A 23640-nucleotide genomic window follows, 5' to 3' on the forward strand; every position below is an offset into this window, starting at 1 on the left:
TTAGGCAAATGAGTATTTTGTCCACATCATCCTCTTCATGCATGTTGTCTTACTCCAAGCTGTATAGGCTCGAAAGCCTACTACCAATTAAGTATATTAGGTGATGTGCAACTCTGTAATGAGAAGGGGTGTGGTCTAATGACATCAACACCGTATATCAGGTGTGCATAATTATTAGGCAACGTCCTTGCCTTTGGCAAAATGGGTCAAAAGAAGGACTTGACAGGCTCAGAAAAGTCAAAAATAGTGAGATATCTTGCAGAGGGATGCAGCAGTCTCAAAATTGCAAAGCTTCTGAAGCGTGATCATCGAACAATCAAGCGTTTCATTCAAAATAGTCAACAGGGTCGCAGTGCACGTGTTGTCCCTTTTCATTTGTACCAGAGCAGGTGGAATGGATCCACAAAAGTTTAAGTTTTCTGATGTTTAACTGATTTTGTCCTATAAACAGTCAGCTAAACCTAAGCCTCAGTGTTGTGTTTAAGAACTGCCAGCAGGGGGAGCCAGTGCATAAAAACGTCCTTCCTTTGAACAAATCAGCTCTATTGTATTGTTTTCTTTATTGCAATAAATGTAAGAAAGAACATAGTGAGTCCAACACACCTTATAAGTTGTACTTTTAGCTTTTTTTTTTTTATTTCAGTCTCGGCAGTGAAAATCTGCATTCATAAAAATACAAGTTCTAAATCCAAACGCTGAACAAAAGTATTTTAAACACACTGCTACTATAAACAATGATCGCAGCCAGCGCACAGACACTTAAAATAACGGAGCAGCAGTAACTAAACATTACCAGTGATACGGATCCAGCAATAATCACAAAACAAGATGCTCTGGAGTGATTGGATCATAACAAACAACATAGTAACGCAGTGAAAACTACCATTGCAAAATCTTGATGATGTCTAACGTTTTTAATTATTCTCAAGCAGTCATTTTAGTCCTGTTTTTTTAAGACACAATAAAAGCCTCAGAAGGGGAAACGTACAACAGGCAACCATACACATGCAATCATGTTCTCGAGTGTTTTTATGTGAACACCTAAACTTTGGACTGTTTCTACTATCTACTCCATTCCTGTGTCAACTCTAAAGCATCGCAGCGCACACCTCAAAAGTGTCAATCTAATCTAGACCTCTTCAGCTACACTGCCCTGCACTGCAAAGACAGATTTTTATGTTTTGTTTTGTTTTCTAAACGCGTCTGGTCTGTGTTGCGGCAGTGCTATTTCGTCTAACTACTGTCTCTCGTTCATCCTGAGGAGACTCTGGAAAATTTCCTGTCACTCCTTAACCTGTGAAAAAAAAATAGCAAGTCTTCTTTTTCACGTCTTCCCGGGACCACCATCGATGTTTTCAAATCAAATTTACCCGTCGGCTGAACACGAAAAACAAATCTCCAGGAACATTATAAAGGAAATACATTCAGAAGTATCATGCTAAGGCAGTTTTTTGAGTTATAGGCCTTCCCTTGTCTTTAGTGGGCCTGTCTTACCTCACACTCCCTCATCCTGTCTCAAGAGGGAGACTATTTTTGGACCACATCTGTATCACAAGTGTGCACGCAAGAAAAAGCGGTCTTTGTGCGCACAGGTTTCTTGTCTGTGCCTCCCCGCCAGCACAGCCAGCAGGTCACTACAAATCAAAATAAACCAGATATCCATCACATAATCAAACCTCCCTTGAAAAGCAAAAGGTTATGAACATTTTCCCCGTTCCAAACAACACCTCTTTACACACTGGTGTCATTACGTATTATTATAAACACTGACTTCATATTCGTATTGTTATTTAAGAGAATAGCCCTTATTCTCTTGGCTATCAAAAGTATCAGATATGAACATTAAAGACCTCCAGACGTGCTCATTAACAACAGATCCACTGTAATGGGTTTCTAGTTGTTAAGGCTGTGTCCACTGTGTGTGAACTTATCTTGTTTGTGCCTCACGTGTTAAGAACAAATACAGAAAGGACAAAGCTTCATTCAGTTCAAGTCTCCGGAGACAACACTGCCCCCTGCTCCTTTAAAATAGACATTACTCAGGGAGGTGGAAAGGAGAAACAGGGAGATGGGAGTGCTTTGGTCCATAAAAGAAAAGAAAAATCATCAGGAACTAGATGCCCGCTCATGCTCCAGGGGTACCGGCTTGCTGGGCCATGAGAGGGTCTCCGCCATCCGCGTCGTCCTGCACGGGAGTGGTCTCATGCTCTGCTGTGATAACAATGGTGTTTTCATCTACAAGCTCACAGGTGGGATTGGAGAAAGCCGACAGGGGCAGGGTGATCCTCTGCATCTCACGCTCATAGACCCGCTGCTCATGCTGCTTCTTCAGGTCCCGACCCCTAAAGGCAAACACAAAACATAGATCGGTTATGATATCTCTTTATATATAGTTAACCCTCAAAAGATGAATCTGCAATAACTGATTTTTCTAAATGGATTTTTGTTAATTAACAGTAGCATTTGTTCATTCTCCCTTTTAACTCTTAGCTATCATGCAAACAACCAATCACAGTCAAGTCTTGTTTTGTTTTCAGCATCATGAAAATATCTATCATTCGCATGCACTCAGAAGCCTTGTCGCTGATCCTACACACTGTATTTCTGGGCGTCACCCGAGGCAGCATATTCACGATAAGGGTCTTCAGAGAGCATACTGTACGTAGATAACACAGCCTGTTACACCAAGCGCTGCATTGTCAGCAGTGGGACAGATGGCCAGAGGAACCCAGAACTCACAAGCTGGCAGGGAGTTTATCTACTCCAAGGCAATGCAGCGACGGGAAGCAGCACGAGGTGACCTTCTGCTGATCTGAAGCCAAAACAGGCCAATATACGCCTATCTGCCTGCTCCTGTGCTGTCTTTGCTCTGCCTTGAAACACTTTATATCACCACAAAGTCTTTAGACTTCTCACAAATTTCCATTTCTTTTCAGGACCAGAGGGTTAGCGATACACGAGATGTAAAAAAAAGATTACTTGTACTTAATGCTACAAAATGAATCAGTGCACTCCTGGAGGTAATCCAAATGGATGGTGTTTGGGGTAGAAGGGAAGCCTCGAGGGGATTGGTTTCCTTGTCAATAAGCTATCTATTCCCACTGCAGGCTGTTTCCACTGGGATATAGTGTGCAATCTTTGCCTGGAGAAGTCTGGGGTGAAATCTTTCCTCAGCTCTTCTTTTAGGTGGCATAAGATAATGCAGAGTCAGTCAAAGACAGCGAATTGCAAAGAATGGAAGCATGTCTCCCACTCATCAAACTCATTACTGGTGGTGATGCTGCCAGTGTATGCTGAGGCCACTTATAAACCCTTTGACATAATATGCTTCTCCTCCTTATTAGTAATCACTTCCTAATAATAGAAAACGAGGACGGGGCAGCGCTAATCAGATAGGACAGCCCAACACAGATCCGGGAGGGCATTTTGTGTTTGCCAAAGGGAACCCGAGTTCCCTCTTTCGTAACATCGGGGCTAACGTTTTGCACGTTACATAACTGTACGCTTCCTGTCCCATTCAGCCCCTCCTGCTTAAAATAAACTGCAGGCATTTCATTTCATGCCACGTTTGCCCTCATGTTCTGTTGTGGTTTTTGTGAGAAAGCTCATAAAACTGCTGCCTTGCTTCTGAGAAGAACAACAGAGACCATCGGTAGGGAATCTGTTTAATAGTCGATGGCCTAAACTTAAGAGTACGCCGATGACACGTGATGTCGTGTGAATGAATCATTCCGGTATTCCTCCTCCACCTTTCAAAGCTATCAAAAACACTACAAGCCGGTTTAAACTGGACGATGCAACTCTGAAGGATCGCATTTTGGCTTTATCTCACATCTAAGTAGCTCACCATCCATGAACAGACAATCCTGAACATCCTCATGCACACAAATCCCTCTGATACTGAACCAGCTGGCTTGCTGTGAGTAAGATGCTCACCTCTTATAGAAGTAGCCCAATGTGATGCCCACTCCAAGGACGATTATAATCCCCATCATGATGATAGCAAGGACATATCCTGAAAAACAAAAGGAGAAGAGGAAAATGGTTAAAACAGAAGATACAGATATATAAGAAAGACTTTCAGCTCCTTTAAAAACTAAACTGTGTAATTTATAATTAAAACGTATTCAAGCTGCAGGTTTGTGCACAATGCCAGCATCATACATGTTTTTAAAGTACAAAAAAGCACAGCATACCAATAGCGCCAAGGTCCTTCTTCTTTGCTGGTCCTGTACGAACTCGCTGGCTGATCCCCATCACTGGCTGCAGAGCTGGAACATCTCCCCGCGAAGCTTTGGCTGGCTGAGCGCTCTCTGTGGAGGGAGTGGTTGCTTTTGTACTGAGGGATTCAGTCTTTGCTGGTATGGAAGAGTATTGTTCTAAACATACAGCAAAACAACCTTTTAGTGGTCTTTCCCCAAGTCATGTTTTGCCATATAACAGAAGTAATAGGTTGTTTTTTTTGGCCATAAAAAAACTTTTTAGTATACTGAGGATGCTTGCTAATCTGTGAAGGCACTATTAATGCTAAACATTGCACAGTGACGTGTAATGTAAAAGTAGTAACAGTCGTTTTGGAGAAACATATGCTGCCATTCCAGAATGTGAAGTCATTGCATGTTTGAAAAGGCAATTCCAATGAACATCCTGCAAAAACTACAGCAGAATGTCTGCGTAGTAAAACACTCTGGGTCTGAACCTGGAGTTTTTCCATTTCCTACCTTTTATCTCTACTTTTACATGAAGTAGTTCACTTTGGCAACCCTAGCCCAAGAATATGTATTTATGCTTTTAAAACCTAATATATAGTTTTATTCTTTAGTGTGTGGCGGTACTTCAATTTGACCAGAAGTGGACCATGTGGTGTCCAATTACTGCTGGTCCAACAACATTACCGCTGACGCAAAAACAGCGGTAATGTTGTGGCATGACGAAAGCTCTGAGATTTCTCTCAACAAACTGTTGGGATGTAAATCAATAGGGGACTGACGAGCACGTGCCTTTTGGGTTGTTTTTTTCCAATGTACCAGACACAAACAAGCCCAGCACAGCCAACTGCCACTCCAACAGATGACAACGTCTGCTCTTTAAATCTTTTGTTCCCCGTTTCCTCCACAGAACTTGTTTATCAACTCTGCCCCAGTTAAAGGGCAGGAAGTCATAAACTGATTCAGCCAATTAGCTGCTGTCTCCGTGGGAAAAACCTCTCCTCTGTGCCAATAAGCTCGGTGCTGGGCGTGGTCAACGGCTTTCCCCAAACAGAAGTTTGAGACGCGTGCGCTGGTGCTTTGTTATTGTATGACTTTTGTTGGCTCCCCAGAAGAGACGGAGACAAAGGTCACGCGAGATTCCTCAGAGTAACTTAACAGCGCCCAGCTGACCTACTACACTCTTAAAAGCAAGTCATCACTGATCCATCTGCAATGAGACTGGAACAAGTTTTAGACATGTGCTAGATGGAAACTTTGTTTTTTAAGTGATAAGAGTTTCCAACTTGGCTGCACACTTTTTGCATTGACTAATAAGTTTTACCTCAAGCCGAGAAGCTAGAAAACATCATTATTAGCAAAAAAAACAAAAAAAACAAAAACATTTCTACTGCAAGGCCAGACAGTGCAGCTTATTTTTGGCCATGTTTCTACAAATGTCGAATTTGTTGTGCAAATGGCAGTTGTACTGTGCATACAACTCGTATAGTATTAATAATTACCGCTGTGTATAGGGTTTACCAACCTTTGCATGTCTCAAGTGCACAGGATTCTCTCTGAATTGCTCCATCTGGGCCAGCAATGTAGCACCAAGGCCTCTCAGAGGCGTCTGGGTTTCGGCAGTAATTGTGATCTCCAACACCTACGGGAGGAATGATAAAAAAAATAGCATGTGTCTGATACCATGCCTTGTAGAAATAAAGGCCAATCTCTACATGTCTGTCCCCACTGTGTGGATTCATTAATCATTAACACTACTTCATCACAGTACAATGAACGGCCTGGTATGAGCACAAACAAAGGAAAAGAGCAACTGGTGCATAAAATAGGCCACTTAACACCATCAACAGGCACAGATGCTGAAAATTCACATCTTTTATTGTATTTCACAGCCTTTCCTCTGATTTTGCCATGTCAGCACCTCAGCCAAGATGTTCCATGCTGTTTGTTATCCAGCACGGAAACTGTTGTGCCCAATAACTGTGGGCATTTCAAATCTGACTTCATTTTAAGGGGGGCATTAGATCTAATATAATTTTGTACCTTTTTCTGAATCTGGATGGATTGTAACATCATAGTCCCTTGTAGTATTGGTCCAGATTAGGCAGCTCAGACCTGAGGAGGAGTTCTGTTGTTCTCCTCTGTAGTCCACACCATGGGATCTCACGCAGTCTGAGCGAAACAGCAAAACAACAAGTGAGCGCAAGACATGAACTTATTTGTGCAAAGAAAACGAAAGGATAGAAAAATAATATAAACATTCACTCGGAGCACAGCTTTTAGAAAAACAAAAAAAGAAAGAGGAATTCAACACACACATACATAAAAATCAGTCTATAAAGCACAAGTTTACCTTTTTGGTCTCCATTTGATGCCCTGCTCTCCACCAGAGCCACGCTCAGGAAAACAACGTGCAAAGAGAAAAACACTTTGCAGAGCTGACGGGCTGATTTCACAGACAGCATTTTCCCTCTACACCAAAAATGTATATATATATATATATTTCAATATATACAAAGTGTTTCCGATGGAGGACGAGCCTGTGCTGGATTCAGACACACTGCCCCTCTTGCTGCAGTCCCAGCCCTTGTTTTTGTCAAGACGAGCTCTCAGCTTACTTCGTAAACAGCCTTCTGCGGTGGAGGCGGTGGTGGTGGAGGAGGAAGAGGTGTCCTTTGCAGTGCAAACCTCAAGGTCCTAAAGCCTCACCAGATTCCTATGCAACGCACACACACACACACACAATGAACATGCACAATGAAGAGCATACCCTGAAAAATAATACGTGCAGCCTTGATAAGAGATTGTTTTGCTTAAGCTGTGAGGAGAACTTATTTCCCCCCCAACTATCAAGCCTCGATCCTGTTCCTTAACCAAGACTATTTTCCACACTTACAGCCTTTTCTCTGGTTTCCTATAAATAGCTGCTCTACTTTTCCATTTCCATGAAAAAAAAAATTAAAACTTTTCCATTTTTAATCCCTCTCCAACTGCAAGGTCTTATCTGGCTCTAACTACTTGGTGCATTTATCCAAACTCCCTCTTCCTGTTTCCCATGCTTCCTCTCCACCCCAGGAGGCTTTCTTTTTTTTTTTCCCCTCCCCCCTTGTTTTGTTCTTTTTTAGGTGGATATTGTCAGAAGTTGACTCTGCTGAACCTAATAAAGCAGGGCTGCCAGTTGTCTCTTCCTGTGCACAGGGAGCTGTATGCTCAAAGCAGAGTGGAGGCCTGTGCCATTGTTGGCTGACTAATAAAGAGGGCAGCCAACCCGTGACTCAGTCAATGTTCACTCTGCCACTTTTCAAATATATGCTTACTCAGTTTTCAGGCAATCACCAGAGCAAACAGTGAACATGTGTGCCGTACGCTCCAGTACACTCTGGCCTCTCTGGATCTAATCATTTTGTCTCATTGAGACTATCTATGTCATAAACACTTGCACTTTTTATCAGCACGACTTTCTCCAGAAATGAGCTGCTGTAAAGAATTCTCCTAAGATATTTCTCTCCATCGTGGTAAGGAATCAAAAAGTCAACATGACCATTCGATTATAGTTTCTCCAACCTGATGAGGAAGACTTCCTTACCTTCAGAAATGTGTCTGAGCCCTATCTGAAATCGACTAAATTATAATAAATATGCCTTGTTGGAGATTAAATGAAAGAAATCTGTGAAAACACATGTTGGCATTGTCTGCATTCATCTTTGTTCTCCTCCACAGAGACCTGCTGCGCTAAATGTTCACGTTAAAAGGCTAAACTTCCTGAAATGTTCCAGCTCATGCATATAAATTAAACAATTAAACTACTAAATCTGAGTGATCTGAAGCTTTAGGCTGTGTAAGGTTGACCATTCACATTGACAATCCAGATGCCTGTGCCTAATATTTGATGATTTAAAGGTTTGGAAAATGATAGTAAGCAGCGCTAATCATATTAATGACTAACATTTTTCCAAAGTATCACCCTTAAAAAAGTTCTTGATTATATAAACTGCATAAGCTTTTTTTTTTTTTAAATCAAGATACAAGAAGCTGTCATTTCAGATTTCATATAAGATTTAAGTCATTATAAAAAGAAAACAAAACTAAGTGTGGGTATTTTCTCACTGCAAACGCAAAGATCAGCTGGGTCCCTGTGGTAGAACAGTGGAAAAACATGACGTCCAAACAGTGCAGTGCACACACGTCAGTATTTATTTACACATCACATAAAAGGGGCTTCGCATACATGGTCTTGTTTCACGTTGCCATAGTTAATCATTTCATTACCAAGGGCACGGGCTTACTGAGAACCCAGAGACTGTCAGTCACAAAGGCCGTCAGAGGCTTTTCTTGAAGCAGATGGTCATTTTCCAGTTTCATGCACACTTTGCCTCCAGGAGGAAATCTCTAACCATCATGACCTTAAACTCACTTCTCATACTTTGTTTTCAAGTTTAAGGGGAATAAAGGAGCGTTCAGTCAAAAAAACACAATTAAAATAGCTTTTCATTAAAAGTACACTTTTATTTTCAGGCATGTGAAAAAGCTTTCAAGAGTTAAAATAACAAGATTATTAAAAAGTAGGAAAGTAAAGTGTGTTTAAAACTAAGGAAGGGAAGCATGGTTTTGTTTTTATCTGCAGCTGCAAGCTGTAGGCACTATTTAAACTCTTAAAGGATTCTAGATAGAATGATTATGTTTGTCCAAATATGGCCCCCACACTTGTGTTCTCCTGCTTCCATTATTTAAAATGAGCCGGTATCAACACGGCCCACACGGTTTCCTTTGAGGCTCATGCTAATCTCACAGTACTCAGGTGTGGATTTTGCCATGGCTCATAGAAGACACATTGCATAAGTTTAATCTACGAGCCATTAATACAAGCTTATAGTCATTACTGTTGCATAACCTAGATGCACACAAGTGCAGCGCTTCATATATGCACAGTGCAAGCACATATAGAGGTAGGTTCAGATACAAATAAACTGATAATGCTGCACTACTAATCATGTCCAATGACAGCATGTACACCCGCTTTGATGTCCCTGTTTATCTAATAACAAGAGCTGCCCATCTCAAACAAAAGCAGTGATGTAAGACTGCTCAAGTGTGCGGTCTATTGCAGGGCAACCGCCGGCTCTCAATCACATTCAAGTCCATAATCATCAGCCCTCATGTGGTTGGAAAGGGAACACTTATCCAGGCAGAAGGCCTCTAATGGAACAATAAAGCATGCACTGTATTCCCCTGGTGGGTAGCAGGCAGATAATTTCTCCAGATGCTGTTGCATTACATCACTGCATCACTCTGAGCCTCACTGCTGTCGATGCTCAGACACAGCAAACTTGTAGCTGGGAAACTGTTTATGGTGATCAAAGGCAGACCTGCTATTCTAGTGACTGTAGCTCTACAAGAAATGAACCAACCCTCAGAAAATGTTATTAAACTTTATTAAAAGGCATTGTATCATTAACATCCCTCTAGAGATTAGGAGGAGCAGCTGTTTTCTTTTTCTTCTCTTTTTTTTTTAAGCATATGTTCAGTTGGCATGAAGAGCCTGGATGGTCTCTTTTCTGTAGAGCAAATATTATAATGTCCAGAAGTGGTAGCAGCTCTTACATAACCTTGTACTGCAGCATCAGGATCTGCAATACTCATTCACGCCTTGGGCCTTATACGAGTATGCCATCATCATCATTCTTCAAGTGTCTGCAGGTAATTTTATCCACAGCCACATCAGCCAAAAAGGCTCTGCTCATTGAGCGCTCTGTCGTAGTGGCAGCTCTCCAGCCACAGCAGCTGTCAAAGCAGAAGGAAAGTGGACACCGTTCTGAGTGAGTAGACTACAAACGTCCTGTAAATGCGTGTTCACGGATAAAGGATCACAAAGGTGTTGTATACAATTAGATGTTTTCAGTAGTCGGAGGAGGAAGGCAGCCCTGGTCAACAGGCCACACAGGGTGCTGTGGAAACGGGGGTCCACAAGGAGAGCCAGCCATAAGGGGGTCAATGATTCAGCTATAGAAAGAATAAATAATTGAATTATAACATTGAAAATTCACAAATATGCAAGAGTATGTATATGGCGTTTGGCATGCTAATGTGGCACCTGGCTGGACTTCTTTGCAGACTGCAAGGCCGTCTACCACCTGTGCAGCATTGTCCTGTGCCCATGAATTCAGGCTCCGTGCCAGAGAAGAGGATTGAGAGTACTTTTCAGCCATCTGTAGCAGGTAAGGCAGTACATGCACGGACATCACAGAGGGCTCTGCAAACACATTGGCCTCATCCTGCTCATACAGACTGGAACACCTGAGAGGGAGCAATAAGCCACACGCAGTTAATATGGTTATATGGTTACGTTTGTACAAATGCATTGATTCAGTGATGAAACGTACCCCTCCACCGAGGCATGTCTCAGCACAGATCTGAGGTCAGACTGAGGCAGGTGACACATCAGCACCTCCAGTGTGCCAGGAGCATCCCAGCACTCCTCTAGCAGCACATCCAAGAGGAATGGCAGAGCTTGATTGACCTGCACAAGGTAGACATTCCTCTGGCTTTGGCCTCTTCTTGCATGGTGGAGCACGGAGGCGAAACAAGCCGCTTTAATCCTCACCTCCTGGCTTTGGTCCTGCAGCAAGTAAAGGCCTGTGTTGATCAACCTAGGAGGGAAGATTCAGTGTTCTGAAGTCTTGCTCATCAGAGTGCATCACCTGACGACATGCTTTGACTTCCTTAATACCTGATCATAATGGGAACCAGAGTGCTGTATTCTTTCATTGTGTGGCTCATGAGTGGCGCTCCAGCCACACACAGAGCTTCAGCGCATGCTATCCTGAGCACTTCAGGGACATCTGGGGCCCAAAGGCATTCCAAAATACCACACCAGCGCTGGATCATGGATATCTTTAGACTGATTGGCAAAAGAAAAGAAGAAAATTAGGGCTGCAGTGAGACGTACTCCAATATGGGACTTAATAAAGAAATAAAGTGGGGCAATAAAATGTGTAAAAACCTGGATTGTGGCCAATGGGACAGCAGCAGGCTAGCAGCAGAGAAAGCCTGGGATAGAAACTCTGGCCCGCCTCTCTGGTCCTCCAGGTCCCTAAGCAGCAAATCCAGACACTCAAGCAGAACTGGCTCTTCCAGTGGGGCCAAGAGTACAACACGCTGGGATGAAGCGGTATCACCTCTGGCCATCACTGCCACCAGGGCTGCAAGGTAGCTCCTGCAGTACTCCACACTGCGGCTCAACAACGCCTCCCTTAAATTTGCCTGGAAGTGGATTTGATTGTAAGACGTTCAGGTTCTTTTTTGTCTTTTAACAGATAATTTCTCTTTATTTTCAGTTTACTGAAAGCAGTGCTTATGCATTGTTACCAAATCAGATGAACAGGTTAAAAAAAACTGCTGGAAAATAAACACCAAACCACAAAAGAATCATCTTTCCCACTGTCTGCAGATATTCAGGATCTTATCGGATCTTTTTTAAAATGGGTGAGTAACACTGGCAGGAAACAATGCAGTTGGTTGATTTAGCGATAACATAACACACAAGTGATATAAAGGGAATATATCCTCAGCACGACTGTGCTAGAGTCGCCCTTTTTCCAAATTATAATAGTGTACGGGCACACCCTTTCTTTTTGCCAGCTGTCAACCTCGGCTGGCATTATATTTAAGATTATCTTTGGCTCAAAGGTTTCCTCTCATTGTATTATAAGAAGGTCGTTACAAAAAAAGCTGCTCGGCTGGTTTTGGGAAAGTCTGCTTTCTCTGTGCTGCCTCAAGTGTAGGGAACAAATCACGTTTTACCTGCAGCACCCTCTGGACCACTTCTTTCAAGCCAGTCTGCCGCAAACTCTGCCCATCCAGGACCCATGCAACCAATGTGAGTCTAAGATCAGGGCTCGCTGAAGAGAAGTTCTCCCAGATTTTGCATGCCCACTGTTGATCTGCACATAGAAAGTGAATGGCTTTTTCATGGAAGGATGACATCCCAACCTGTGGAAACAGGTATAGACAGGCTCAATACAGAGCGGATTAGGCAAAAACAAAGAAAGACTTGTGGTAAAAGCAGCTGCAAATATATTTTCTGAATCAACTAGATACTGAGTGACTGAGATCAAGAGAAGAATCCTTAAAAAAAATTTAATTATATTGATAACAGTCACATTTGTGCTTATTTTATATAAAATGAAGGAGCTACATTTGCACCAGCCACATGTATCAGGCTTTGGAAGACCTTTTATGGGCCCAATAAACGGGTTAGTAATTCACACACCTGAAGACTCTGCTGAGGTGTTTGGAGGTGACGCAGGAGTGTGCTGCTGAGATCTGAAAGGTAGGTCTCACAGCAGAATCTTCTAAGAGCATCGACCACATCGAGATAGACTGCTCTCACCAGGGGGCAGCGTTGAGCTTCAGTCACCATCCACAGTGACGCTATTATCCTGCTCAGCACCTCAAACAGGTTATCTGAAGGGGTGCTGCTAATGGAAACGCAGCAGGATTTCAAAACCCGACATTCTGATGAATGAACAAAGCCCTTTGAAAGCCTGAAAGTGTGAGATGAAAGAATAAAGAGCTCTTTTAAGTCTCACCTGTTGCCGCAGAGAGCTCTTTCTAGAATAGCTTTGATCTGCAGCAGCTGTCCATGGAGCCGGTTGTGAGAGCACTGCTGCTGTGGACTGGGAAGTTGAGATGTCAGGTTGATGAGGATGTTCATGTACTCAGAGGGAGGAGTCATGGCAACCAGAGCCTTTGAGGCCATCATTCTCACACTGTAAATCGGACTGGCAGACAGCTGGAGTAAAGGAGGCAGGAAGTCTGACAAAGTTCTGGAAGAAAGGAGGAAAGCCAGGAGATTCACTTAATTAAATATTGCTCAATACAGAGATTTATTAATGTGCAACTAACATATACCAGAAATGTGTAAATGAAACAAAATGCTGACCTATACAAGGAACATTTTGATGAATATACTTATTTTTATTCTTGTCAAGAATTCCAGCAAAATGAGATTGCTTATTTCTAAATGTTTTATTCTTGCTCTCAGTAGTTATGGTAGATAGCTATAGCTACATATTTACTGTGCAGACATGAGAGTAATATTGATTTTCTTATCTGACTTTAAGCAAAAAACCAAATGTGAAAACTTCCTAAAATGCCTTCCTTAAATCGCTGGTCTTCAGTGACATTGTAAAGTCACTGTAATGTTTCAATCTTACTTCTAATCAAACTGTTTAAGAGAAATGTAAACATTACACACTCTTCTGAGTCTTGAACACCGGGCTGGAGTTGGGCTAGCAGAGTGAGAACAGGGTAGAGCGAGGGTTTGAGATGTAGCTTGGCCTCATTGGGTGGACCCTCGAGGTCTTGTGCCGACCCTCTCAGCTCGCCCAGGAGGAAGGGCTGGAGTGCAGGATAGTGGAAGAAGAAGGCAGCAGGAGACATAGCATGCTGCGTGGGGCCAGCCTCTTCAGAGGTCGACCGCTGGCCGAGCATTCGTGTGCAGAGAGAACCTGGAAACAGAGGATATTTAGGGCTGAACTTAATAGCCATATTCCTCAATAATCAAAATCGGTTTCTTCTTTAAAAGGAAACTGAGGTATTTCTGGTATTTGTACAGATATTTAAAAATGGAGAAAACACAGTAACAGTCATGATGAAAAACTACAAATACATAGTAAAACTAAAACTCTAAATGAGTGAGTGTCTCACTGTAAAGTTGCAGAGCAGCGTTCCTCATGGCCCAGCAAGGAGAGCTGAGCAGAGTGAGTGACAAGATAGCTACATCTGACGCAAACTGAAGGATAGCTGCTCCCAAAGCCGTGCTCCGCACCAGAGCCTGCAGGGTGTGCACTGCACACACCTGTAAGAGGAAAGCACAATTATTCCACCACCTCTGCTGTTTTTTGTTTTGTCTTTTTTAATTACAAAAACCAACATCTTCCCTCTGTAGCTACGCACCTGTGGCAGGTCCAACGTTTGGTCCCAGTCATCATTTAGAGGAGTTCTGGCTGTTTCCAGCAAGGTTTGCATACTGTGGGCTAACAGTGGTCTTGCTTTACTCGCTTCTTCTGCAGACAAAATGCACAGGATCAGCATAGGCAACCCCGCAGCCCGCCGGGTCACAGATGTAGAACGAAGACACTGAACAACCTGCAGTCCCTGTAAACAGAAACGAGTGGAAAAACTCAATCTAAAAGCCAACAATCCGTGTAAAGCTTTCAACCCGGGAATGCACCATCACTTACTTTTTTCAGCATTTGGGCTGGGATATCCCTGAGCTCTGGATCACTGCTGCTCAATAGAGAAGCGCAGAACTTTGTGAAACCTATACAACATCCCTCTACTGCCCCCTGGTGAGGAAAAAATATAGTTTCATAAAGTTTAGAACATCCAGACTCAGTGCCTCTCAGTGGGCTCTATAAAACTTACCCAGTGACGGCATTTGAGAAGAATATTCTTGAATATTTCTGCAGCTTTGATTAGATCCTGTTTTGTTAGAAGGCACTTGCTGGGTTTGGATTGTGTGAGAATTTTCTCCACCAAAGAGCCTAAAAATATTCCTATTTCCTAATCAGAAAACAAATAATGCACATTTATCAAAGTGGTAAAAACATCTTCAACGTTCAGCAATCAGTTTGTGCATCTACATCTACAGCTATACCTTGAGGGAGACCCAGCAGCAGGTGAGAACAAGGCTGTGCTCTTCAGAGAGCAGGACACACTCCTCTCCCTCTGCCTGGCCACCTGCAGATGTTTGGGCTATCAGAGAGCTGATGGCATTTCCCATATCACAAAAGGAAGGCGGTGCATCTAGGACGAGACAGAGTAATTTCTCGAGAGGTGTAGAAATAAATCTCAACTAAGTGAGAAGTGTTTCTGCAGACTGTTCTGTTACCCTTCTCGCTGGCACATGCTTCCGGATCTCCGTAAAGAACACCGAGCAGCAGCAGAGAGATGTTCTCCAGCAGGCCCAGCACCTCCATGTTCAGACTGGGGTCAAGTGTGTCATATACACTGTTGGGTGTCTCAAGCAAACACCTCTGAAGAGCACTTAGAGCACCTGCAACCCAATTCGTGACAGGATTTAAAGGACTGAAACTTTTTTTGAGGTTTATCTTAAATGTCTCTCAGTCTCACCATGTATAGGCTTTTCTCTGGCAGCAAGCATCATGTCTGCCTTGGCTGTTAGATAGTGCTCCTCGAGCTCCTTCACCAGGACTTTAACCATGCAGAAGGCCTTTGAGTTACTTTCCCTACTGTTCAGCCTGCAGCCCTCACACTGGTGTTTTGATCTACAGTGACAAAAAAACGGAAATTAATTTTCTTCCTGGTGTCCCCAGAAAAAAAAAAACGGCACAATGGATCCGATCGTCACACCACAGTGAATCTAAATAGTCCAATCAGAGTCCAAAATATACAACGAATAAATGTCATCAGTGAGAATGAAGCTGTTTTTAAGCAGTTTGTTCCAGTTTGATGTACATTACAATTATCAATGCTAAAAACAAAGCTCTGTTTTTATGTAAAACATTGCATGTCTGGTTTCATAATACTGTGTCTCCTTAGTTCATATTACCTGTGAATACAAACAAGTATTTTCAAGCCACAAAAGTTTCTTATATAGAAGACTAAACTGCACGCCATCCTTTCTGCACTGTTCTTCAATGAGCAGTGGCAGCTCTGTTTTGAGTGAGCTGGCTCTTATTAAGCGTGAGGTGAGAACAAAGCTTCTGGTACGTCTGTAAATTTTTAAAAAATCACATGTTCTTCTAGTGGAAATGTCTTTTTGTTTTAGCAACTATATTACTAATCTGAGTTAACCCTGATTTATGTTTTTTCACAGAGTTTGGGTGTTCAGTAACTTCCCCTGCCAAAGAAATCTCACTACCTGTGAAGCATTTTCTAAAGTTCCTTTGTATTATCAGCAGGCAATGCAAACTGTTCCTTTGACTGCCAACTGCAGCTACACAATCAGGAGTTTATGGACCTACAGCATCATTTAAAGAATCTTATCATTTCAATTCTCCAAAAGCAAGAAAAGTACTGTAGCATTGGGAATGCTACAGTATTGTGCAATAGTGACATATTGCAGGGGACCAAAACACACCACTCTCTAATAGACTGCAACTCTTAATTAATCAACAGCTTGTGCTTTGAATCCACATGCCAAAAAAAAGAAATATAATAAGAACGACAGCCTTTAGAGAGCAGTTCTTACTTCTGAAGGAGGATCTTCATCATCAGTGCTCCCATTTGGGCCTCCTGCACCCGGGGACTGCATAGAAGCTGTTTAGTTCTCGTATGCAGCACTTCAGTGAGATCGTCTAGAAAACTGGGTGGAAAAAATCTCAACAATAACCCAGCAGCGAGCTCCCGAATCTGGGGGGGGGATTCCTTATATTCAGCTTCGATTGATTTAAACCAATTAAAATTTCAAGGTAAGAAACGGCATCTCTACCTCATTTGTAGAATCTTCCAAACAGCTGAGAAGTACTAGCTGTTTCGTCCTGCAGAAGAAATCCCACTGTCCTCTCTGTCTGGCACAGCTAATGAGAGAACTGATATTTGCTGCAAACATGTTCCACAGATATCATTAAAAGCCAAAAAACAGGAGGGAAAAAATCTGTTAAGTGTAGAATATCAGCATCACATTTTCCAAACGTACCCGGAGGTTGTCCCTTCTTCCTGTCTGGGCTCCAGGTGTCTGTGCAGGTCTCCAGCACTGCTGAGAGCAACAGCAATGCCGTCTTCTTTCTCTGATAACTGTGTCCTGGTGCCAGATAGGTGTATGGAAGCTGACTCAGCCATTCCACAAATCCTATATGACATATGAAAAGAAGAAGTCACTCACCTACGCACTGTTCAAACCTGTTTGAGACTGCCTATCAATCAGAAGAAGCTGGCTTAAAGGAACGATCGCCTTAAAGGGAGGAGAGTTTGTTTCATACAGAGGACCACCTGACTGCCCTGGTGTAGGTTAAATGGGGATTATTTTGAATTGTGAATCATGCAAAGCTACTCTAGTATAGTCTAAGGACAAAAATGGGGAACTAGAAAGGTCTCATTCAAAAATGATGATTTTCTCACCTATTCCCTGATCTAAGAGATCCTGTGTCCTTTCCGAGTGAGAGGATTCTCCTTTCTTTTTGCCCTTCTGTCCTCTGACATATGCCAAACAGCCATCTCTGATCCGAATCAGAAATTTCTTCACTCCAGCCTGAAAATGTTGGCGAAAAGGCGAGGAGTCGCAGTTTAGATTCTGAGGTATGAACGTCCTCATGATCGCCATCTCCTGCGGAGTTGGTGTGTCTTTGGTCTTCGGGCAGCAGCAGAGCAGATTGAGAGCAGCAAGTCGTACTTTGTCATCTGCAGATCCTAGAGCTAGCTGGAGGGTCTCTAAGGTGGAACTACCCTGAAGGGCCCAGAGGGAGTCTCCAGTTACAGCTCGATAAGAGCTCAAGATGCAGGCCCAGGCGTGGAGGTGACCTGGGGTGTATGGGTCCAGGGAGGCCAGCATGTGGTCCACAGCAGAGGGGAACACCTGGAAGGTGCAGGGTAATAACTGCGTTGCACTGTTGTTCTGTAGAAGAGGCACTTCAGATGTCAGCGCCTCATGAAGGACAGATTGCCAACGCCGTGCCCAGTGACTCGCCAGATCCAGCTCCGCGTGTGAAGAAGAGCCATCACACAGCTCTCGCCTCTGCTGCTGGATCAGACTTTTATAAAGCTCTGACCCACACGGTGCCAGGTGATTGGTAGACAAGCACTTCAGGAGATGACTGGATATTTCAGGACACTGATCCAGCAGCTGAAGACAGGAAGGGCAAAAGAAAGACAGAAAAAGTAAACAAAGACATGGCCAATAATGACTAGCTCACAACATTAATTAACACTGTAACTGCCTTTAAATTCTCACCTTGTCAGTACCCAGATACGGCAGCAAGGCGCACAGGCGATGATACTTAGCTTTGGCTTCCCAAGGTAGCTTCATTATTCGCTCGAGCAGAGTAAGATAAAGAGCCCTCTTTGTGTCACAGAACTGTTTACAGTCCATCTCATAGAGATCCAGCAGCAGAAAAAATGCACTGCGAGCAGTTTCTGACACCCCGTCCACCTGCAAACACACAGTACGACAACCCTGGCTGTAATATGACTTTATTATTCCAACATCAAAATGGGCTACAGGGCCAGACCTTTGCCACATCTGGGTCAGTCTGACCACTTGTCACTGTTTCTAATCCCTGCATATGCCCCCCTCAAGAAAACTGCTCTTACCATCACAAAGAATATTACCATATGGCCAGAGGGTGCCTCTCAGCAGCTGCAGGACTGTTTTGACAGGACTAACTGGGATATCTTTGAACATCAGGACTTGGAAATGTTCACAGACAGTGTCCTCTGCTATATAAAACACTGCATAGGCACTGTTACAGCAGTCAAACGGATCCGGGCTTATCCCAACCAAAAGCCCTGGATGACCCGGGAGGTCAGGCAGCTGCTGAAGGAGAGGAACATTGCGTTCAGGTCTGGCAAAAGGGATTACTACACCACAGCCCGATCCAACCTGAAGAGAGGCATCAGAGAGGCAAAGGGGGACTATAGGAGGAGGATTGAGGACCATCTGAAGAGTAATACCAGCTGGCAGGTGTGGCAAGGCATCCAGCACCTAACCAACTATAAGATCAATCTCGGAGCTGCGGACGGTGACCTGGAGCTGGCAGAGGAGCTGAATATCTTCTTCGCCCGCTTTGAGACCAGGGTACCGGAGGTATTGGAGCCACAGCAGCAACACGCCACCCATAGCAGCACCACCCTCACCCTGGAAGAGCACGAGGTGAGGCGCATGCTGCAGGCTGTTAACCCGAGGAAGGCGGCGGGTCCTGATGGTGTGCCAGGTCGAATATTGAGGGATTGTGCAGAACAGCTGGCTGGGATCTTCACCAGGATCTTCAACAAATCCCTCGCACAGGCGACTGTCCCACTCTGCCTGAAGTCCTCCACCATAGTCCCCTTGCCTAAGAAGCCCCACATCACCGGCCTGAATGACTACAGACCGGTGGCACTCACCCCAGTGGTAATGAAATGCTTTGAGAAGCTGGTCCGCAGACACATCACAGCAGCCCTGCCCCGCAGCCTGGATCCACACCAGTTTGCCTACAGAGCAAACCGATCCACGGAAGACGCTGTAGCCACAGCACTCCATGCTGCATTAACTCACCTGGAAGAGCATGGTAGCTATGTGCGGATGCTCTTCGTGGATTACTGCTCAGCTTTTAACACCATCCTTCCACACAAACTGGTGGCCAAGCTACAAGACCTGGGGCTTCCATACAGCACCTGCATGTGGATCAACAGCTTCCTCTCGGGCCGTAGACAGCGAGTCAGAGTTGGCCATCACACATCCTCAGCCCTGAGTCTCAGCACTGGCTCACCCCAGGGCTGTGTGCTCAGTCCACTGCTCTACTCTCTCTACACACACGACTGCACTCCTCGCCACCACAGCAACATCTTTGTGAAATTTGCAGACGACACCACAGTGGTGGGGCTCATTTCCAAGGGAGACGAGTCTACGTACAGAGACGAGGTGGAGCAGCTGACGTCATGGTGTAAGGCCAATAACCTCCTCCTCAACACTTCAAAAACCAAAGAACTCATAATAGACTTCAGAAGGAAAAAGGCAGAGATCCAACCACTATTCATAAATGGGGACTGTGTAGAAAGGGTGGCAAGCTTCCGCTTCCTGGGAGTCAATATAGAGGAGAACCTTTCCTGGAGTGTGAACACCTCCGAGCTGCTGAAAAAGGCCCAACAGAGACTGTACTTCCTGAGAATTCTCAGGAGGAATAACATCACACAGAGACTGCTGGTGTCCTTCTACAGAGCCACCATTGAGAGTGTTCTAACTTACTGCATATGCATCTGGTACACTAGCTGCACAGGGGCTCAGAGGAAAGCACTCCAAGGGATCATTAACACCGCCCAAAAGATCACTGGCTGCCCTCTCCCCACACTAGAAGTTCTACACAATGCCCACTGTTTTAAAAAGGCCCAAAACATCATAAAAGACACCTCACATCCTGGCCACTCCCTGTTCGAACTGTTGCCCTCAGGCAGACGGTACAGGGCAATCAGAGCAAGGACTAATAGACTCAAACACAGCTGTTATCCAACTGCAATAACACATCTGAATACTACAAAAAAAATGTCCATCACACCACTCTTGTGTTAATCTATGCACGGCCTGAAGCATGTGTGTGGGAATGTATGTGAATGTTTTACTGTTACATCTTATTAGTATTTTAAGTATTCTTATCTATTTTATTTATTGAATTTTATTGTTTTATTTATATTTTGATATTGCTAGGGATGATGCAATGATCGGGGACCATTCTTCATTTCGTTGTTCTCGTGACAATGCCAATAAAGTTTCTGATTCTGATTTATTGAGCAGCTAATATGACATCAACCAAGACAGAATATAAACAAATTTGATTCCAATTACAGTCTATTTTAAGTCTTTTGTCTATCAGACATAAAAATATACAAGACAAACATGGTTACTAAAGAATTATAGAGGAGAGGAGTAGAATATGATAGGATATTTTTTCTGCTCCCCTTTCCTCTGCCTATCCTACTCCTGTCTTCTGTAATTCTTTCCATATTGCCAATTTTGTCTATCGAAGAGTTTGAATATTAAAAACGTCCCACTTCACTTAACAATAATAGTTCTGTTCTCACCGGGCTTTCTGCATTGGTCCAGATGAGGTGAATGAGCTGCTGCAGCAGAGTGCAGTTGTCAGGAAGAAGGCGAACACATGTCACCTTCCACAGATCAGCCAGACATTCTTTCACCTTCTTCAGCCATAAGTTTAACACTGCAACAACACCTCAGGTTTATGTAGGCCACAGAAGTGTTGCAAAGCATGAACAAACAGCTTAGGCAGCAACTCACCTTCGAAGGCAAAGTAGTGACAATCCAGCTTCTCCTCGCACAAAGTAAACACCAGAGGAAACAAACCGTGCAGCAGCAGGCGATTCTAAAGAGAAAAGTTTGGAAATGAAAGCAAACACAACCACAATGCATGCTCTGAGGTGGACTTCAGGTAGATTTACTTCTGGGGCGTCCTCATGTGAACTGAGCAAAATGTGAGGTCGACAGCAGGTCAGGAGACCTCTGCAAACAGCCAGTCTGGCCACTCCATCCTTCTCTGCAGGGTTGCACTGCACCCGGAGAACACCGACAGCCAGCAGCCAGGGCTCTGAGAAATAACAGGAAGTGGGAGCTATTCAGCAACGAGTGTCCACACACTTACAGTGTGCTGTAGAATCTGTGATAACACATTGTGTGCATAGTTTCTGATCAATTTTTAGACATAGTGCAACATATATTACATGTATTGGCAGATGTTCGCTTGGGTAAATATCTGTTCAAATTCCAGTGCTTGATTTGCTTCTACATTCATGTCACTGCTTCCATACCCAAGTGAGAGACCTGTAGCAGACTCCAGGCTGCAGCTCCTCCAGCTCCGTTCTCTGAGGCTGTGTTGATCAGCATGGCCACGGCGGTGCCGGCAAGAAGACGAGTGTCTCTGTTGCAGCACTGCATGACAGGACACAGTCAGCATTAAGCTGTAACAGCTGACATTTATCCCGTAAGTGAGTGATTAATTAATTCTTTAGAAACCTGTCCAAGTATTATGGCCATAAGGGTCTGCAGGATCTTTTGCACTGGGGCTCTCTGTTCCTCATCCCACACCAGAGGAGCAACATCACTGGACAACAGCTGGAATATCTGCAAACACACCTGCAGAGATTACAGTTCTCCGGTCAGTGACAGAGGTCACGCAGTAAGTTGATGATGATCCACACTGCTCCTCGCATACCTTGACTGTAATGTAGCACAGCGGTCCATCTCTCAGGGATTCTTGCTGCAGTGCGACAGGGAGTAACTCAGAAACTTTGTTCAGCATGGACATGTACGACTCTCTCCACACCTCACGGCCAACAGTGCTGTCTTCCAGGAACATACAAGCTGCAGACAGTGTGTGTATATATATATATATACGCACAGGAACAACAGTTAAACACAAGTTAAAGGTGGCAACTTACTAAAAATAAATGTAAGTTTAAATTTGTTCTGACCTCTTTGCAAATCCTCAAAACACAAAATCTGAAATGAAGACAAGGTCAAAGTTGGCTGCAGTCCTTTTATGGAAATGTGCGACAAACCAAAGCGAAGTGAGGACTCTGTACCTGGTCACTGTGGACTACGGAGTGGAAACACTCACGGGTCTCTCTAAAAACCAGCTGGTGGTCCACCTTTCCTAAATGTTGCAACATCTGTTAAGGAATAAAATAAAGGTGTAAATGTGCCTTTCTGTCTTTAAGCTGCGAACAGCCACATCGGACACAAAGTAAAGCCAACCTGGTCCACTTTGCGACAAGCTGTGGAGATGCCGACCATCTGCAGCTGCGTGGATATGAGCAGCCTGACGAGAAGTGTGAGATGGTCGTTTTCTAAACCAGACAGCTGTGCTTCAGAAAGTTGTCTCAGCAGCTGGACAGCTTCCTCCAAGCAGCGCTCCTTGCATCTCTTCACGCCGCTCCTGTTCACGGAAGCGCACTTATTCAGCCAAACTTTTCAGAACAGCATGCAGTGTTTTAGAAAATAGCTATGCGTGCCTGAGGTGCAGCTGCTACCTGGACGATTCAGACAGTTTCTGAAGAAACTGCCTCAGAGTCCGGCTGACGTTCTCAGCTGCTTCATTCTCGGAGATCACACAGTCCTGCAGACTTCTCAGCAGCTCTTCAAACCCCAGCATCATCACATCGATTCCACAGTACAGATGTGTACTGTTTCCAGACTCCCAGCGAGCACGTTGATTTACAGGTCACGTGACAAGACTCTTCTTCTACTATTTTTTAGAGCAGCTGTCATCGCAGACTTACAGCCACATGCTGCCACCTAGAGGCCGAAGTGTTATTGTTGCTATCCATAGATTTTCAAATTTGAAATGTACTGGTTTGCAAAAAAAACAAATAAGCAATTAAACAAAACAACAACAACAACAACAAAAAACCAAACAAACAGAAAAAATAGTGACAAACTTTTATTATTGGATTTTATGTGTAGTCTTGTTTTGTGACACACACAAGTGTGACACGTCTTTAATTACTGACCTTTTGCTAAATATTATTTATACTGTCCTCAAATGTTGATCTATATATTGTTAATATTTTAAGTGTTTCTAGTTGATTTTGTGATGTTACTCATTATTCTGGTACTTTGTATCCACAGAATCGTGGGATGTATTGGCGAAAAATAAAATCAATCAATCAATCAATCAATCAATCAATCAATCAATCAATCAATCAATCAATCAATCAATCAATCAATCAATCAAATATAATGTAATATTTTGGTATGCTTTTC

General features: G+C 43.7%; 2 protein-coding genes across 7 annotated transcripts; both read right to left on the minus strand.

Moving 5' to 3' along the window:
• Positions 1–607: 607 nt before the first annotated feature.
• On the minus strand, positions 608–7418 carry pik3ip1 (phosphoinositide-3-kinase interacting protein 1). 3 transcript variants are annotated; one of them, XM_026187827.2, is made up of 7 exons: positions 7105–7414; positions 6562–6924; positions 6252–6380; positions 5734–5850; positions 4197–4379; positions 3937–4015; positions 608–2342 (listed from the first exon to the last, which is right to left on the minus strand). In XM_026187827.2, exons 2-7 carry the CDS (start codon positions 6671–6673, stop codon positions 2126–2128), a joined length of 837 nt encoding a protein of 278 aa, XP_026043612.2. In that variant the 5' UTR covers positions 6674–6924; positions 7105–7414; the 3' UTR covers positions 608–2125. The 3 variants fall into 3 exon arrangements, with proteins under 3 accessions (XP_026043612.2, XP_080164815.1, XP_026043613.2); XM_080308689.1 differs by having other exon boundaries at positions 4197–4313; positions 6562–7418; XM_026187828.2 differs by having other exon boundaries at positions 6562–7414.
• A 1275-nt stretch (positions 7419–8693) lies between these two features.
• On the minus strand, positions 8694–23259 carry LOC113033773 (tRNA (32-2'-O)-methyltransferase regulator THADA). Of its 4 annotated transcripts, XM_026187865.2 has the most exons (32): positions 22908–23252; positions 22633–22813; positions 22461–22547; positions 22350–22377; positions 22091–22239; positions 21892–22011; positions 21687–21807; positions 21321–21466; positions 21160–21244; positions 20946–21082; positions 18124–18321; positions 17295–18015; positions 16873–17025; positions 16666–16775; positions 16426–16586; positions 15345–15499; positions 15103–15267; positions 14869–15017; positions 14637–14774; positions 14453–14557; positions 14166–14366; positions 13917–14067; positions 13465–13717; positions 12797–13033; positions 12478–12685; positions 12009–12197; positions 11209–11468; positions 10936–11106; positions 10589–10855; positions 10300–10502; positions 10092–10208; positions 8694–9989 (listed from the first exon to the last, which is right to left on the minus strand). In XM_026187865.2, the coding sequence occupies exons 1-32, from the start codon at positions 23030–23032 to the stop codon at positions 9946–9948; spliced, it is 5535 nt and encodes a 1844-aa protein (XP_026043650.2). In that variant the 5' UTR covers positions 23033–23252; the 3' UTR covers positions 8694–9945. The 4 variants fall into 4 exon arrangements, with proteins under 4 accessions (XP_026043650.2, XP_026043646.2, XP_026043647.2 ...); XM_026187861.2 differs by having other exon boundaries at positions 8694–10208; positions 22908–23251; XM_026187862.2 differs by having other exon boundaries at positions 8694–10208; positions 12478–12682; positions 22908–23250.
• Positions 23260–23640: the final 381 nt, after the last annotated feature.

This window comes from Astatotilapia calliptera, chromosome 12 (genome assembly GCF_964374335.1).
Source record: "Astatotilapia calliptera chromosome 12, fAstCal68.1, whole genome shotgun sequence".
NCBI classification, from domain to species: Eukaryota; Metazoa; Chordata; class Actinopteri; order Cichliformes; family Cichlidae; genus Astatotilapia; species Astatotilapia calliptera.

Coding starts and splice junctions, on each gene's coding strand:
- pik3ip1 (XM_026187827.2), bottom strand. CDS start 6,673: ATGCTGTCTGTGAAATCAGCCCGTCAGCTCTGCAAAGTGTTTTTCTCT. Junction 6,381..6,561: donor ATCAAATGGAGACCAAAAAG/GTAAACTTGTGC, acceptor TGTTTCGCTCAG/ACTGCGTGAGATCCCATGGT. Junction 4,380..5,733: donor TGCACTTGAGACATGCAAAG/GTTGGTAAACCC, acceptor CTGTATGTTTAG/AACAATACTCTTCCATACCA.
- LOC113033773 (XM_026187861.2), bottom strand. CDS start 23,032: ATGATGCTGGGGTTTGAAGAGCTGCTGAGAAGTCTGCAGGACTGTGTG. Junction 13,718..13,916: donor CGCTGCTCTGCAACTTTACA/GTGAGACACTCA, acceptor CTCTGTTTCCAG/GTTCTCTCTGCACACGAATG. Junction 10,209..10,299: donor CTGCAAAGAAGTCCAGCCAG/GTGCCACATTAG, acceptor TTCTTTCTATAG/CTGAATCATTGACCCCCTTA.